Source organism: Pelecanus crispus, chromosome 22, assembly GCF_030463565.1.
Source record: "Pelecanus crispus isolate bPelCri1 chromosome 22, bPelCri1.pri, whole genome shotgun sequence".
Classification (NCBI taxonomy): domain Eukaryota; kingdom Metazoa; phylum Chordata; class Aves; order Pelecaniformes; family Pelecanidae; genus Pelecanus; species Pelecanus crispus.
In genome coordinates, this window is record NC_134664.1 from 2863143 (window position 1) to 2876944 (window position 13802).

Sequence of the window (13802 nt, forward strand, 5' to 3'; positions counted from 1 at the left end):
AAAAAAGACATTGCAGGCTGGAGCATCGTTCGCCCTTCAAAATTTCTGGCTTTGCTATTCATTTTAATTTTATTATTCACTTTTTTTTTTTAAAAAATAACATACATTGCTTGTAAAATAATTTCTTATTTCTTCTTCTTCTTCTTCTTTAAATTAATTTATTCTTTCATTCATTTGTTTGTTCTTCAGATGTCATTATTATTATTATTATTATCATTATCATTATTATTATTATCATTATCATTTTTCTTTCCTGGACCCCCCCACGCTCCCTTCCTACCCCCACCCCCCCACCCCAATGCCCTGCTCTGTCTCTTTAGGAAAATATTCTAATGGCCTGAGTGGCTGCAGCGTGGCAAACCGGGCACTCTGGATCAGTCCTCTCACAGATCCTCACGGCACACTCCATGCAGAAGAGGTTGTGGCCGCACGGCACCAGAGCTGCCGTAACTTCGCTTTCGAAACACACCATGCACTCGCGGCTGCTGGAGACAGACGTCCGGGCAGCGGTAGTCGTCCCCAGCTTGGAAAACCCTTGGAGCGGTTCCCCCTGCGATCGCCTGGGGAGACCAGAGAGATTGGGCTCTTGGATGGAGGAGGACGGGGAGCGATGCGAATTTGGGTGGATGGCGCCGGTACTGCTGGACCGCTGCTGCTTGGAGAAGAGCACCGAGACGGGGTTGGTGTTCTCCTGCCCAGCCCACATCGGGGCACCCGACTCCGGCACCCCGTAGTACAGATCTTGCTTGTTCACGCCATAGTTGGGGAAGAGGTAACCGTAATTGAAGTCGTTTTGGTCATTCAGCCGGGGCGTCTCGTAGACGGGGTCAACGGAGCAGTCGCCGATGCACCCCAGGCTGTTCTGCCGGAAGGTGGAGAGGGGCTTGCAGCCCGGCGCCGGCGTATGGACCCGCCAGGCCTCCGAGTAGCGGTTCTCCATGCCGGAGTCGGGGCTGCTGGAGAGGAAATCGTTCTCGTTGTTGTACTCCAGGATCTTGCCCGTCCTCACCGCGATGTGGGTCTCGATCTCCTCCCGGGCGCGCTCGACATTGCCCGGCGCGCCGGTGATTTCGAAGACGGGGTCCCGGTCCCGGCTGGGCGTGATGATATAGGTGTTGGTCTGCTGCTGGATCCGCTTGATGGTGGCTCCTTTGGGGCCCACCACCAAGCCCACCACGCGGTAGGGCACGCGCACCCGGATGGTGACTTGCCCCGGCAAGGTGGGAGCGCTGCCAAAAGTGGTGCCAGCCTTGTTGCGGGAGGCCCTGATCATGGAGAAGTGCTCGGCAGCGGAGATGATCTCCCGCCGGGCCATGGCCACGTCCTCCCGCCGTCCCGTCACCATGAAGACCGGCTCCTCACCCCGCACCGGCGTCTTGATGTAGGTGTTGGTCTTTGCCCGCAGGGCTTTGATCTTGCAGCCTTGGGGAAGAGAGAGAAAACAAGGCAGGGAGGTTAGAGAGGCTGTCCCGCCGCCCTCCCCTCTCCTCAGGAAGCCGGGCTGAGCTGCCATGTTTTCAGCAGGCCCTGCACCACACAGCAGCCATCACCCCGGGGCCTCAGCCGCCTCCCCGCCGAAATCGACCGCTCCTCAGCAACCACCCCTCAGAGATCGCCCTTTCGCACACCCGCAAGCACCAGCGAGCACGGGAGAGGCAGGGATTCAAGCCCTCCCCACGGGCCAGCGGTCCCTGTCCCCACTGAGGCCCGGGCCCCGCCATGTTGCCCCTCAGAGAAGATGGCCGCCCTGGCTCCTCTCTCGTCAGAATGGCTCTCGGGACAGGAGGGATTCGGCTGACACACGGGGCCGCGAGAGAGGATGGAGAGGACAGGAGGAAGCAGGGGGACGCCGAGTCCCACGGCCAGGCGCAGCCGACACGGAGCCCCTTTGCCACCCTGCGGCGGCTCACGGGGAGCACGAGGGGAGAAACGTCTGCCATAACTCAGGAGAGCAGAGCCCTCCACAGGGAATTCTGTCCTACTGCGGAGCTTTTGGGGTGAATCCGGTGTGACCTGGGTCACTTGTGGGGAGACAAGTTTTGGGAGGAGGCTAGCGGAGACGCAGCAATTTGGGTTCCCCACCTCAGATACGGTGGGGACCCCAAACCTCAGCACCGCTAGAAGGCCAGGGGGTAGCAGGATGCCAGTATCTGCTTTGGGGTCAAAACAGCAAGAAAAGGGGCAGGGCTGCCCGCCCGTGTCCACGCAGAGCCCCACGGCAGGCCGTGCACAGACCCCTGCTCCCTGTGCACCAGGAGCCGCAGCGGGGGCACGGCGGCGGCTGCTCGGGGAGGGGAGGCCATCCAGCCAAGGGCTGCGTTCTTCCCTTGATTCTCCATCTCCATCCAGCGCATCAAACACTGATGGCCGCAGGCCTCCCCAGCACAGCGGTCCGGGCGCTCGGACCCTTTCCTGAGGTCACTCGCCATGCCAGTGCTTTTGTATATCAGTATCCACCTCCCCGGAGCCCACCAAGCCTATTCCCCCTGCTCCTTACAGCTCAGAAAACATCTTTCTGCTTTTCCAAAAAAGGCAAGAGACTTTTGAGTGTGTTTTGGCTTCCAAATCGTTTTTTAGAGGGGTTTAGAGCCAGCTGTGTGACTCCAGGTTCCTAGATGACACTAAGATGCCATCAAGCAACTAAATATTTTTACAGATGTGGCACAACCTAAACTACTTCTGGAAACCCTCCCTGCTGCTCTCCCTCTGACCCTCCCTCTCCAAAAGCCTTACTTGGTGCCTGAAGGCATTTTCAAAGCCTGGCACCAAGTTCCCAGGCAGACTGGGGCTTCCTCTGCGGGGAGGTTTGCTCTAAGCTCGGGTGTCTAAGAAAAATTAAAAAATGTGATTCTCCAGGGCACGGCATTTCTACTAGTGCAGATGGAGTAAGGGCAGCTTTTTGCCCTGGCTTCCCAAGGGTTCAGGTGTCTGACTCGGGGCCCGTGGAACAAGAGGATCAGGATATGGCAATGAAACCTCTGTGAGATTCCCCCACCTCCTCCCCACCACACCTTCTCTCCCCAAAAGGAGCCCATCTCTTGTCCTCTCCTCCGACCATCTGATGCCAGCAAGTTTTTCTCAATGTACTACACCGACATCAGACTTTAACACAAGATGACCTGCAAACGATGCTTCCGCAACCAAGAAATTAAGATTCCTCAGCTCGTGGGCTGGAACATTATTATTTATACAGATCCTAATAAATAACGTCTCTCCCAGCTGGGAGTTCAGGGCTGCCATTCACTTAGTGCTGCCACTTATCTGCGGCTCGTCTCACGAGACGCAGACTTGTGACACCGGGGTATTTACAGGAACGTAACGATCCCGCCACCGCGTATCATTAGCAAGAATCGAACCCCGCACCTTTAGTGATAAAAAGAGAGCCTCGTGCCACGACAGCTGACAAGAATAATTCTCCGCGCTCGCAGCGGTGGCAGGCGCCGCACACGGTACAACCAATGGTTACAGCTGCACAAAGCATGCTCAGCCTGACAGGTCACACTCGCATCTCGCAACATCGCGTGGGCACCGGGGTGCAGCCTCGTCGAACTGCAGGAGACGGCGCGAACACGAAACCTCCCAGCATAGCTTCGAAACCCCACCGCCCGTCAGAGGGTCCTGGCGGTGGTGTAGGACACGTGCCGGTAAATCCTGACCGTGCTGTCGACTCCCAATGCGACTTTTAACTCCTCAGAGCTACTTCAGCTCTCTGAGCCTCAGCCCCCCATTTGTGGAATGGGAAGAATAGCCGTTTCTTGCTCTGTGTTACTGCAAAACTTCGAACAATACTTAGCATTGCAACGCTGCTGCATTAAACCCATCTCTAAGCCACTAATTTCATATTCCTGGTGAATGGAAATGCTAGATCTGACCCAGAGAAGGAGCTGGGCAAATCCCCAAGATCCAAACCAAATCCACCCCCTGCCAAGTCCAACGTAGCTCGCGTGTTACTCCCCGCTGAGTTTGCACCCTGAAGTGTATTTGCAACGCTTTGCTTAGTAACTTTCCTAAACAGTTGATGTGGACCGATGGTCACCTACAGCGTTGTATTATTAGTAGTGAGGAAACTCAAAGAACCGGACTTTACGGTGCTAGGCACGACACAGCTGTAGAATAAAACCACGCAGACAAAATCACAGAATAAAGGCTCAGCCCGAGGAGCCCGCGGAGGGTGGGATAAAACCGTGAGGGGTCACCTATGCCCTCCCGCAGCCCCAGGGCAGGCTCGGCTCTCCCTGCCCCATCCCTGGCAGACATTTCCCTGCTCCGCTCCTGTGCTGCTTGCTCCAAAGATGGAGATTCCATCTTAGGAAGATTAACCGAGATGCCACCATTTCCCCAGGGATATCACCGGAGCGTCGCATGGAAAGAAAGGGGGTGTTAGCGGCAAGCATCCGCGCTGAAAACCACTCCCGGGCATCACCCCAGACTGAAGTAGCGTTTGCTGAATTCCTCAGTGACCCACGTTCTGCCTCGCAGGAGCGCAAGGCTTGCTCTCGTTCGCAAAAGGACCTCAGGTAGGCGTTTTGTCAGGGCTGGGCTTGGGTTCGGCGTTTTTCTAAGCCACGGGACAATGACTGCGCGTGGGGGGAGAGGGATCTGAGCCCAGCACGGCAGGAAACAATCGAGGAGGCGACACGGAGGGTCAGGCAAGCAGAGCAGTGACAAAGGACGGGGCTTCATGCTGGGGACAGATGGAAGGAAACGGTGGCGAGGAATACACACGAACGAGGGCAAACGTAAGCGAGTTCCACGAGCCGGAGAGGGTGGGAGTGAGTTCGGGACGGAGGGAAGGTGATGGAAATTGAGGGAGAGGCATGCTGCGATCCCTCCGAGGCAGGAGGGGAATTAGGGGGGTGGAGGCCAAGGAGAGACACCCCAAAACGGCAAAAGGGAGACAGGCAAGGAGAGAGCATGGCGAGAGGGGGAGGGAGGATCTAGAAACGGACAAAAGGACGCATGGTGCAGTCGATGGTGTGAGAAGCAGGGGGAGGAGGAGGGAGGGTCTCCGTGCAGGCCTGCAGACAGGAAAGCCAGCTTTGCAGAGACAGACAGATGGGGGATCCTGCGCTTAAAAACTGGAGAAAATAACCCCACAGGAAATGAGACCGACTCCATGCAGCCCAGCAGCCCAGCAGGTTCAGCGGCCCCGATCTCTAGCAGCTCTAAATTGGCGCAGCCGTCAGGCCAAGCCACCAGCAGTATAAATCCAGAAAACTCCACCAACTTCCACGAGAGCTGCGCTGATTTACATCAGCTAAAATCAGGCTGGGCTTAAATCTGATTTACCCACTTAGCGCCAAGGCTCCCGGCCCACCTCAACCCCAACCTTGCTTCGCACAACTAAATAGGGGCCGAGCCTTCTTTGACATTGCTCCGTTTCTGACGGAGCACAGGCACATCAGGATGTGGCCCTTCATATCCTGGCCAGATGAGGAGCACGGTCCTGCGTGCTTTTTTCAAATGAAATTTGCCCTGTATGGTTTTGGTTTGGGTTGGTTTTTTTTTTTAATGAAAGGCTTTCTTCGTGCGTAACTGAAATTTGAAAACAACATGCAACAAACCGCTTTACTCGGTGGATTATTAAAAGGGGAGAGAGCTGCCTAGTAGGTGGTGTCAAAATGTAAAACTAAGAGGAGAAAAGGACCTGTAGAAACTGTAATAATATGTAACTTTGCTGTAGCGTTCTACTCTTCAAGGCAGTGTGCAGACATCAGCTAATTGATCCCTGGCAGACTCCTGCCAGTTAGATTTTGTATTAGAGAGAGAATTAAGCCCTTTCTTGTTGCGTTTCCACTACCTAGCTTCTATTATTCTGCTTTTTGCCAATAACACGGATCCCAAAGCATTTTGCAAAGGAGGTTTGTATCATTATTTCCTCCCCCCACCCCTTTTTCTTTTTAACTTCAGTTAACTGATTGCCAATTGACTCAAAGTAAATGTGTTGGCAAATTACCCTAGTAAGCCACAAATGTTAACATACAGAACAAACCCTTGAGGACCGTCGAGCCTCGGGCACCCAGACCAGTTATCTAACTGGAATTAATCCGCAGAGCGGCTAGCTCTGGCTAAAAACAAATAAATAAATCGAGTCCAGACATTGCCAAACTGGGGAGGGGTGGGGTGCGGGGAATCAGGGGGAGATTTGGATGCAACAGCCGCATTCTCCTCCCTGCTTACCCCTGCATCAGGGGTCAACAAATCCATCAAACCTCACAGAGAAGGCTTCAAGAGCTTGGTCCACCCATCCAGATAAGGCAGTTGCTCACGAGGGCAACAAGGGCGTAGGATGCATCCCATCTGACGCCCGTTTACTTTGCACGAACCCATCCCAAACCTTTTCTCACTCAGAGCGGCGTAAAACCAACGTGCTTCCATGGGACCTGCCCGCGGTTTGCACCGCGGCTCCCGTGCGCCGCCCTGGCAGCAGGAAAAGGCCGGAGCGGCGCACGGGATGGATGCGCGCTGGAGGTGCCCACCACGTAAACGCCAGCAGAAGGACAGGGCGATGCAAAATGCAGCCACGCCTACAGAGCAGTTCCATCGGGTATTTTACTTCAGTGTAAATTCAGACTTAAACCCCGCTGACAACCTTCTCCTTACTGCTGCTAGGTGGCCAAATCCTGCGCAGCTACGGGTGCAGTCTAGAGGGTCTTGGCTGGCGCGAACCGGCACGCCTCCAGCATGTGCCAGCTTACGCCCAGAAGTGCGAGCTTCACCTGAAAGCATCAGAGGTGCTGGACCAGCTTACAGCAAACAGCTAAGGATCCAGCCCCAAGGTAGGGTTTTTTTTTGTTTGGTTGGGTTTTTTGTGTTTGTTTTTTTTTAAAAACACCACACAAATCACTCCGGGTCCTTATATTTCTTGTTTTCAGCAGATACAAAATTATCTCTACAGACAAAAGATTTTTAGCCCTCTTCTCATTTATACTAAGGCACCTTTACACTGCACTGGTATAAATTACACCTGTAAATACCCCACTTAGGACATTTTGACATTGCCGGTGTGGTACAAGAGAGCCTAAGGGCAAATTAGGACTTGGTCTTTTTTCCGTTATAGTCATAAAATTAAAGAGGACCATAAAATAAACAACCCTCAAATATCTCTGGTAAGGTGGGGCATTCTTTTCCCATTTAAGATGAAAGCCATGTTAAAAGACAAGCACACAAAGAACATCACAAATAAACCCTCCTGAATATCTGTGGGGTAAGATTTTGCTGCATTGAAAATCTGATGAAAGTGGTGTCAAAAAACACAAATGCGCACAAAAGGACCACAAACAAACAACTAAATCCCTTTGCATTGAGGTTTTATTGTACTGATGATGCAAGTTGTGTTTACAAGAAGGGGGAAAAAAACCACCCAACGCACCACCACGCCACGAAAATAAGGAACCACCTCATTTCAGCGCAGCGATTTTCAGCTTTTTCATGCAGCGGTGAAAGTTGTTTATGGGGAAGAAAAAAAAAAAAAAGGGGGCGAAAAAACAAAAAAGCAACGCGACCCAAAAGCAACAACCCAGATGCCACAGACAATCGCCGCCTTGTTGTACGGCGGAGGAAAGTTGGGAACTCGGGCTGGAAGCCCCTGGCCCCGAGCAGCCGCTCTCTGCCAGCAATGCATCACATCGGGGTGGGTGTGACCGCGGCCCCCCGCATGGCACAATCCTGCACACGCAGCCGGCCGGCGTGCGGGGGGGAAAAGCGGGGCAAGGCGAGCGGTGGGGGGGGGACGGACGCAGGAGGAGGGGGCTGCCAGACAAAGGCAGGAACGGGGAGCGGGAGCCCCCACCCAACGCCAGCGCGCTTTCCCACTGCCCTAGATTCCAGCCGGCTGCTCTGCGGTGCGGTTCACTCGGTCAGCGCGGCATCCAGCAGCCGGATCCCATGCGCGGAGCGTGCATGTCTCCCTAGAAAATTCCCTTTGTCTCCCTCTCTCTCCCAGACCCATTTTCTCCTCCCACCTCTAGTTCAAACCGCACAAAGTCGATCCCATTCTGCACTTTTCCCTGGTGTAAATTCAGATGGATTCTCATTAACACTTCATAACAATCTGACACCGCCTGCAATTTCTCTCTCCCTTTAAGGCCCACCTCAAGCTGCTAGAGCGGCGTAAGGAGGTCGGTTTTCGGGCCCCACCGGAGCGGGTGGCTTTAGCTCCAAGATTTACGCGAAGCAAGCAGACAACAGGATCCGAGCCCCTCGCTGCTTCTCGGATGCTGTACATCCACCTCCACATGGTGGGTGGGGGAGCTGCAATCATCAGACTTCCTCAATGAAAAAGGCTTCCTTGGACTATTTTTAAATGCTGAAAGCGTTAGAGCATGTTTGGAGCTACACAAAGAGCCCAATCACCTGGGGTTAGTGGGGCCTCTTGTTATTTGACTTCACCTTGCCAAGAAAGAGCAATTTATGTTAAGCTCCTCGCTCACATAATCTCATTCCTGTTGACAACAGGCTAGTTAGAGCAGGCTGGGAGATGCTTCATCAAAGGGTGTCTCTGGGTACAGGTGACAATGGATGCTACTATTGATGATGAGAGCAAAAATACTCTTATAGGGAAGGTACCCGCTGGGAGCGGGCAGCTTGCACTGCCATGCTCCCCGCAGCAGGAAGCCAAACTGACCCGCTACCTCCTCGCCATGCCTGCGCACACCAGGCACACAAAGAACCGTGACCACGTCTCCCCAGCTACAAGATCCAGCCTTACACGTGCCCCGCTTAAGAGTCCGGCGGCCTCTTCCCTGGCTGTACTGGCAGTAGCCCAGTTGGCCAGTGCGAGCAGGTTTAACACTGGCAGCAAAGTCAGATATGCATCTTCATCCGTCTGATCTACACCCGCCTCAGGTGACTTCTAGGGAAGAACCTGGACATCTCGGTGGCCAAGCATTTCTACCCCTTTCTAAGTTGACAGTCTGAACAGCCAAAGCACGGCACCTTTAGACACTCTCCACTCTCCCCAGCATCTCTCCCATCTCAACCCACAGCCTTGGGTTGCAAGAACCTTCTCCTTTGTGACTCCCTTGCTGCCCCACCATCTCCTCAAAAATCACCTGCAAACCGCTTCAGCGCTTTGTCTTTACACCCTGGCAAATTTATCCGCGTAGCTCGGAGAACACGCGCAGTCCCGGAAAGGGTGTCGCAGGGAAGGTGCCCTCAGCAAGAGTTGGCAGGCGAAATACAAGAGCCACCAAGCACCTCAACGCACCACGCAGGCCCAGACCAGCTCCAGAACCGGGGAGCACCGTGCACGCCACGGCACGCGCCAGGAGGTTCAGCCACCCGAGCGCAGCACGGCTGGAGTTCACACTCTTGCCATGCGCCAAGGGAAGGGGGAACGATCTGCAGGAACCGCGACACGGGCAGGGACATCCCTGCTCCTCACCCTGGCAGCAACAGGAGGGCGTGCATGGAGGTCATGGCTCCACTTCCAACCAGGGAAGGGAAGTCATTGCCAACCACGGCCAGGGGCAGAGTGGAAGAGGTCATAAACGTCAGTCAAAGGGATTGTTTTGACTTTATCCCCTCAACCTTTCTTTCCCAGTTTCCTCTCCTTCACTCCAATTTGCAAAGCAGTCCTTGGCACGACCCAGCAGCCGCCCAGCTCTCCGCCGCGCACCCTGGGGCATCCCGCTGGAGGAGCGGCTCTCAGCGCCTGCCCGGCCAATTCCCGCAAAGTCCCCCTTCCAGCAGTCCACGATCTCGTCCCAGCGCGTCCCCCATCCCGCCCGGCCAGCGGTCGCGCCGCTGAAGAAGCGCTGCTCGAATTCAGCGCAAAAACCGGCACCACCGCAAACTCGAGCGAGGTTTCCAGCACGCGATTGGCTCCGCGAGGGCACGTTAACAGTTCCCGGGGAAAGCGGGGAGCCGCCGAGCACAGGTTTAGCTCCTGCAGCATCTCTCGTTCCAAGCGGAGCCACCCCCTCCGCCACAATTAAACCTCTTTGCAAATCGCGCTTACAAACGTTCCAATAAAAATATATGGGGCTTGAGCCTTATTTAGACTCAAGTGCCTTTACGCTCTTCCGGCAAAGTAAAGGGCAGCCTTACGGCAGGTGGAAATCCCATTGCCAGATGCACGTAGAAGGGCCCCCGTGCCCAGATCCAGGCCTCTCGCGTACCTACGTGTCAGCAAGGTACACTTGCAAAGATGGTAGATATTATTTTAAAAGAATACGAAGGAACGGTGCCGTTCGTCAGCTCAGAAAATACAAAGTTAAAGAAAAAGCCCGACCCTGTTGACCATTAAAGCTCTGAAATAATTTTTATTTCACTATTACTTCTTTTCCCTCCCTCTCTTTTCCAAGGCGTTTATCACCCTATTCGCAAGTCCCCATAAAGCACTCGGCTCCTTAGAAAACCACCAGCCCCATGAGCAGTATTATCGAGGGGGTGACACTCTGCAGTTTCTGGGTTCCCCCTGGGATTCCTGGTCAGGCATCTGTGAGAGCGCAGGATTCGGCCCCCCCAGGGCGCCCTGCACCCAGCTCCGCCTGAGAGCAGACCCTCGTGATCCGGCCTTCCACCCAGGAGACATTCCTGCAGGCCTTTAAAAATAAGTGTGGGCCACAGTCTCTGCTGGAGCGAGGAGCTGTGGCTGCGGGGACTCTGCTGAAGCAATCCTGGTTTCAACCAGCACAGGATCCGGCCCACCCGCCTCTACAAAGAGGCGCAGCTTACGCCGGCTGACCCACGAACGGATGGAGCGGTGCCGAGTCCGCCTCGCCGGGGTTCTGGCCCACTGACATTTCCCAGTTTCCCAGATGTGGGAAAGCCCTCGCACACATACACACACACACACGCGCGCGCACGCTAAAAATGGTGGAAAAAATCCAGGTCTCCACGTTCCTCTCCATCACTCCGGCCACAACGGGCACGCTGCCGCGTAGCGTACACATCGAAACACACCCCCTTCTCGGGAGTTTGGGGCAGCAGTGAGATCCAGGAAGAAAATAGCCCGGGCACCTCCCGCATCATCTAACGTTTCCCTTCGATTCCGCCTGCCGAATCCTCTCTCTTTCCTAACTTTATTAAACAAAGGGGGCCTGATTCTCCACGGCCTTGCACCCGCCGGCGCAGAGTTGGTGCAAAGCCCCGCCATTTCTGGCTGCGCTCAGCTCGCGGCGGTGTAAAAGCATCGCGGGGAGGATCAGGCCCCCGGGGGGAGCGGGGGGGGAATCTTCTCGGCCGCACCTTCGCCCCCCTCTCCAGCCCCCATCTCCCCAGCCCCGCACTGCAGGGGCCACGATCCCAGCGTGGCGGAAGGCAGAGCAAGAGCCCTTCGCTCCGCTGTGGACGCCCTGAGTTTTGGGGGAGGACGGCAGCCCCCCGCGCTCCTGCCCGCTCTCCATCCCAGCGCGGGGACTGGGCTCCGGCTTCGCCGGTGGGAGCGAGCGGAGCCACCCGAGGCCCCATTGTTCCCGTAACACGCTCCAGCCTGCCAATGCACGGCCATGAGCCATTCGCATCCCTCTCCCCGCGGCTTCCCCTCGCCCACCCGTCAAACTGCAAACCCCCCGCTCGGGTGATTTCAATCCCCAAGCCAAGAGGAAGCATCTGGATTCGGAGCCGCAGTCTCTGCCCATCGCACTTCCAGAGCGTCAAGTTACTTGCTTAAAGAAAAAAAAAAAAAAAAAAATTCCCACTTAGCCACGCTATTATTATTTTTCTTCCCCCCCCCTCTGTAAGCGACACAAAACTTCTCTCGCCAGCCCCAGGGTCTCACCCTGCGACGGCTCCCGCAATGCCAAGGGGCGGCTCGGCGGAGCCCCCCCCCCACCGTGCACCTCGCCCCACTCGGGAGCCCGGAGCCGTGGGGGTGGGCGAGGGGTGACTTAAGAGTGGGTGTGGTGTGTGTGTATATATATATATAATTTTTTTTTTTTTAAAGCCCTCCTCCATTCCACCTCGCTCCGAACGGAGCCGTAAGGAGAACAAAAGCATCCCTGTCGCGGAGCGTGGCCGGCGGCGGGGGCGTGCGTGGGGCCCACGCGGGACGCGCGGGTGCCCCTCCGGGGTCCCTGCCAGCCACATGGCTGCAGAAGGAGCGCAACTTCCATGAATCGGTTCCTCGGCCCCGGGCTGGGCCCGGCAGCTCGCCCGGCACAACCACACCCCCTCGCCCCGCCGAAGCCAACAAAGGGGATTTTTCCTCCCCACGGCGCCGAGCCCGGCCGGGGCGCGGGGAGCTGCGGCCCGGCCCTCTCCTTCCTCCCCCCACCCCCCCGCTTTATTTCTTTCTTTTTAACAGCCGTATTTTTATTTTTAAAGAGCGGGGAGCGCGGTGCAGGCACAGCTCTTTCGCAGAACCGGAGCAACGCCGGGCTCGGGGCTCCGCCGCAGCCGGACGAGCCCCCGCAGCCGCCCCTCCACATTCCCTCCCCCAAATTAAAAAAAAAAGCCCCCTCTCTGCCAGAGCCGCAGCAGCCCCGGGACCCCCGCGCCGCCCGGGGAAGGCGGAAAGGGAGGGGGGGTCCCCGCTCCTCCGCTTTGTCCCCGGCGGGGCCGCGGCGGCCGGGGCGCGGGTCCGGTCCCGGCCCCGAACAATGGGGGCGGCGGGGGGCGAGCGGCGGGGGGGGGGGGGGGCTGGCGGGGCGGCCCCCAGCCCGCCGGGATGCCGGGGGCGGCGGCGGCGGGGGGGGGGAGCTGCCCGAGGAAGGGGCCCGCCCGGTCGCGGGTTGGGGGGCACACACACACACACACACGGGACCCCCGGTGGGGACCCCCGCCCCGGCCGCTCACCTTGCCGGCCCACGATCTCGGCCACGTGCTCGGAGCTGGGCACCGGGACGCACTCGGTGGTGTTGGAGCTGCTCTTCAGCCGCAGCTCGGCCTCCTTGTAGAGCGCGCACAACTTGGGCTCCGCCGCCCCGGCGCTGGGAGCCGAGGAGCCCTTCGGGGCCGGCGGCGGCGGCGGCGGCGGCGGCGGCGGCTGCTGCTGCGGCGGCGGCGGCGGCGGCGGGGGCTGCTGCGGCGGCGGCGGCGGCGGGTTATTGTTGTTGTTGTTGCTGTCCTCCACCAGCACCACGGCGGAGGAGGAGGAGGAGGAGGAAGGCTCGCCTAGCCCCAGCAGGCAGAGCTGGTCCAGGGCGAGCTGCAGTGCCCGGTCATCCTCCAGCAGCGCTCTGTCTTTGCCGCTCCCACCGAAACAGCCTAAATCGCCGAAACCCCCGTTCCTTTCCATTATCCCTGGTACTACCAGGCTAGGCATGGCTAACAAAGACTTGAGAGGGGGTTGGGTGGTGGTGGTTGGTTGGGGAGGGGGGGGGTGTGAGAGCGAGAGGAGGGGAGTGGGGGGGGGGGGACACAAAGAGCTCGGGAGGGAGAAGGGAAAAAAAAAAAGGCAGAGGGAGAGAAACAGAGAGAGAAAAGGACCCTCCGCCCACCTCCCCTCCGCCTGGCCAAGCCCCTTTCTCTCTGTAACCCGAGCTCCCTCGCCCAGGCACTTCCAGCCCGCCGGGGTCCCCCCGCCGCCGCCTCCGCCCCCGGCTCCCAGCCGCCGGCGGGCTGTGCGGGGCCGGCGGGGCGCGGGGCGGCGCGGAGCCCCGCGGGGGGAAAACTCTTTTGTTTGAAGGCGGCTGGGCGCAGCGGGAGGCTGCCCCGGCCCGCGGCCTGCTGGGGGATGTAGTCCCCGGCCGCCGCGCACACCCCCGCCGGCGGCGGGCAGCGGGGAGCGGGGGGACCCGGGGGGACAGGGGCGGGGGGTGCGGGGGGACCCGGTGGGACAGGGGTGTGGGGGTGCGGGGGGACACAGAGTGACAGGGGTGGGGGGGCGCGGGGGGACCCGGGGGGACAGGGGTGGG

At 57.7% G+C, this 13802-nt stretch overlaps 1 protein-coding gene across 1 annotated transcript; it reads right to left on the bottom strand.

The window, feature by feature from the left end:
- Window positions 1-316: 316 nt before the first annotated feature.
- Window positions 317-13210, bottom strand: MEX3A (mex-3 RNA binding family member A). Its single transcript, XM_075724530.1, has 2 exons — window positions 12742-13210; window positions 317-1422 (listed from the first exon to the last, which is right to left on the bottom strand). Exons 1-2 carry the CDS (start codon window positions 13208-13210, stop codon window positions 317-319), a joined length of 1575 nt encoding a protein of 524 aa, XP_075580645.1.
- Between the last annotated feature and the right edge of the window lie 592 nt (window positions 13211-13802).

Excerpts from the sequence above, each read along its gene's own strand:
- MEX3A (XM_075724530.1), bottom strand. The coding sequence starts at position 13,210 with ATGCCTAGCCTGGTAGTACCAGGGATAATGGAAAGGAACGGGGGTTTC. Across the intron at positions 1,423-12,741 it reads CGAGATCGTGGGCCGGCAAG|GCTGCAAGATCAAAGCCCTG; the intron begins GTGAGCGGCCGG and ends CTCTTCCCCAAG.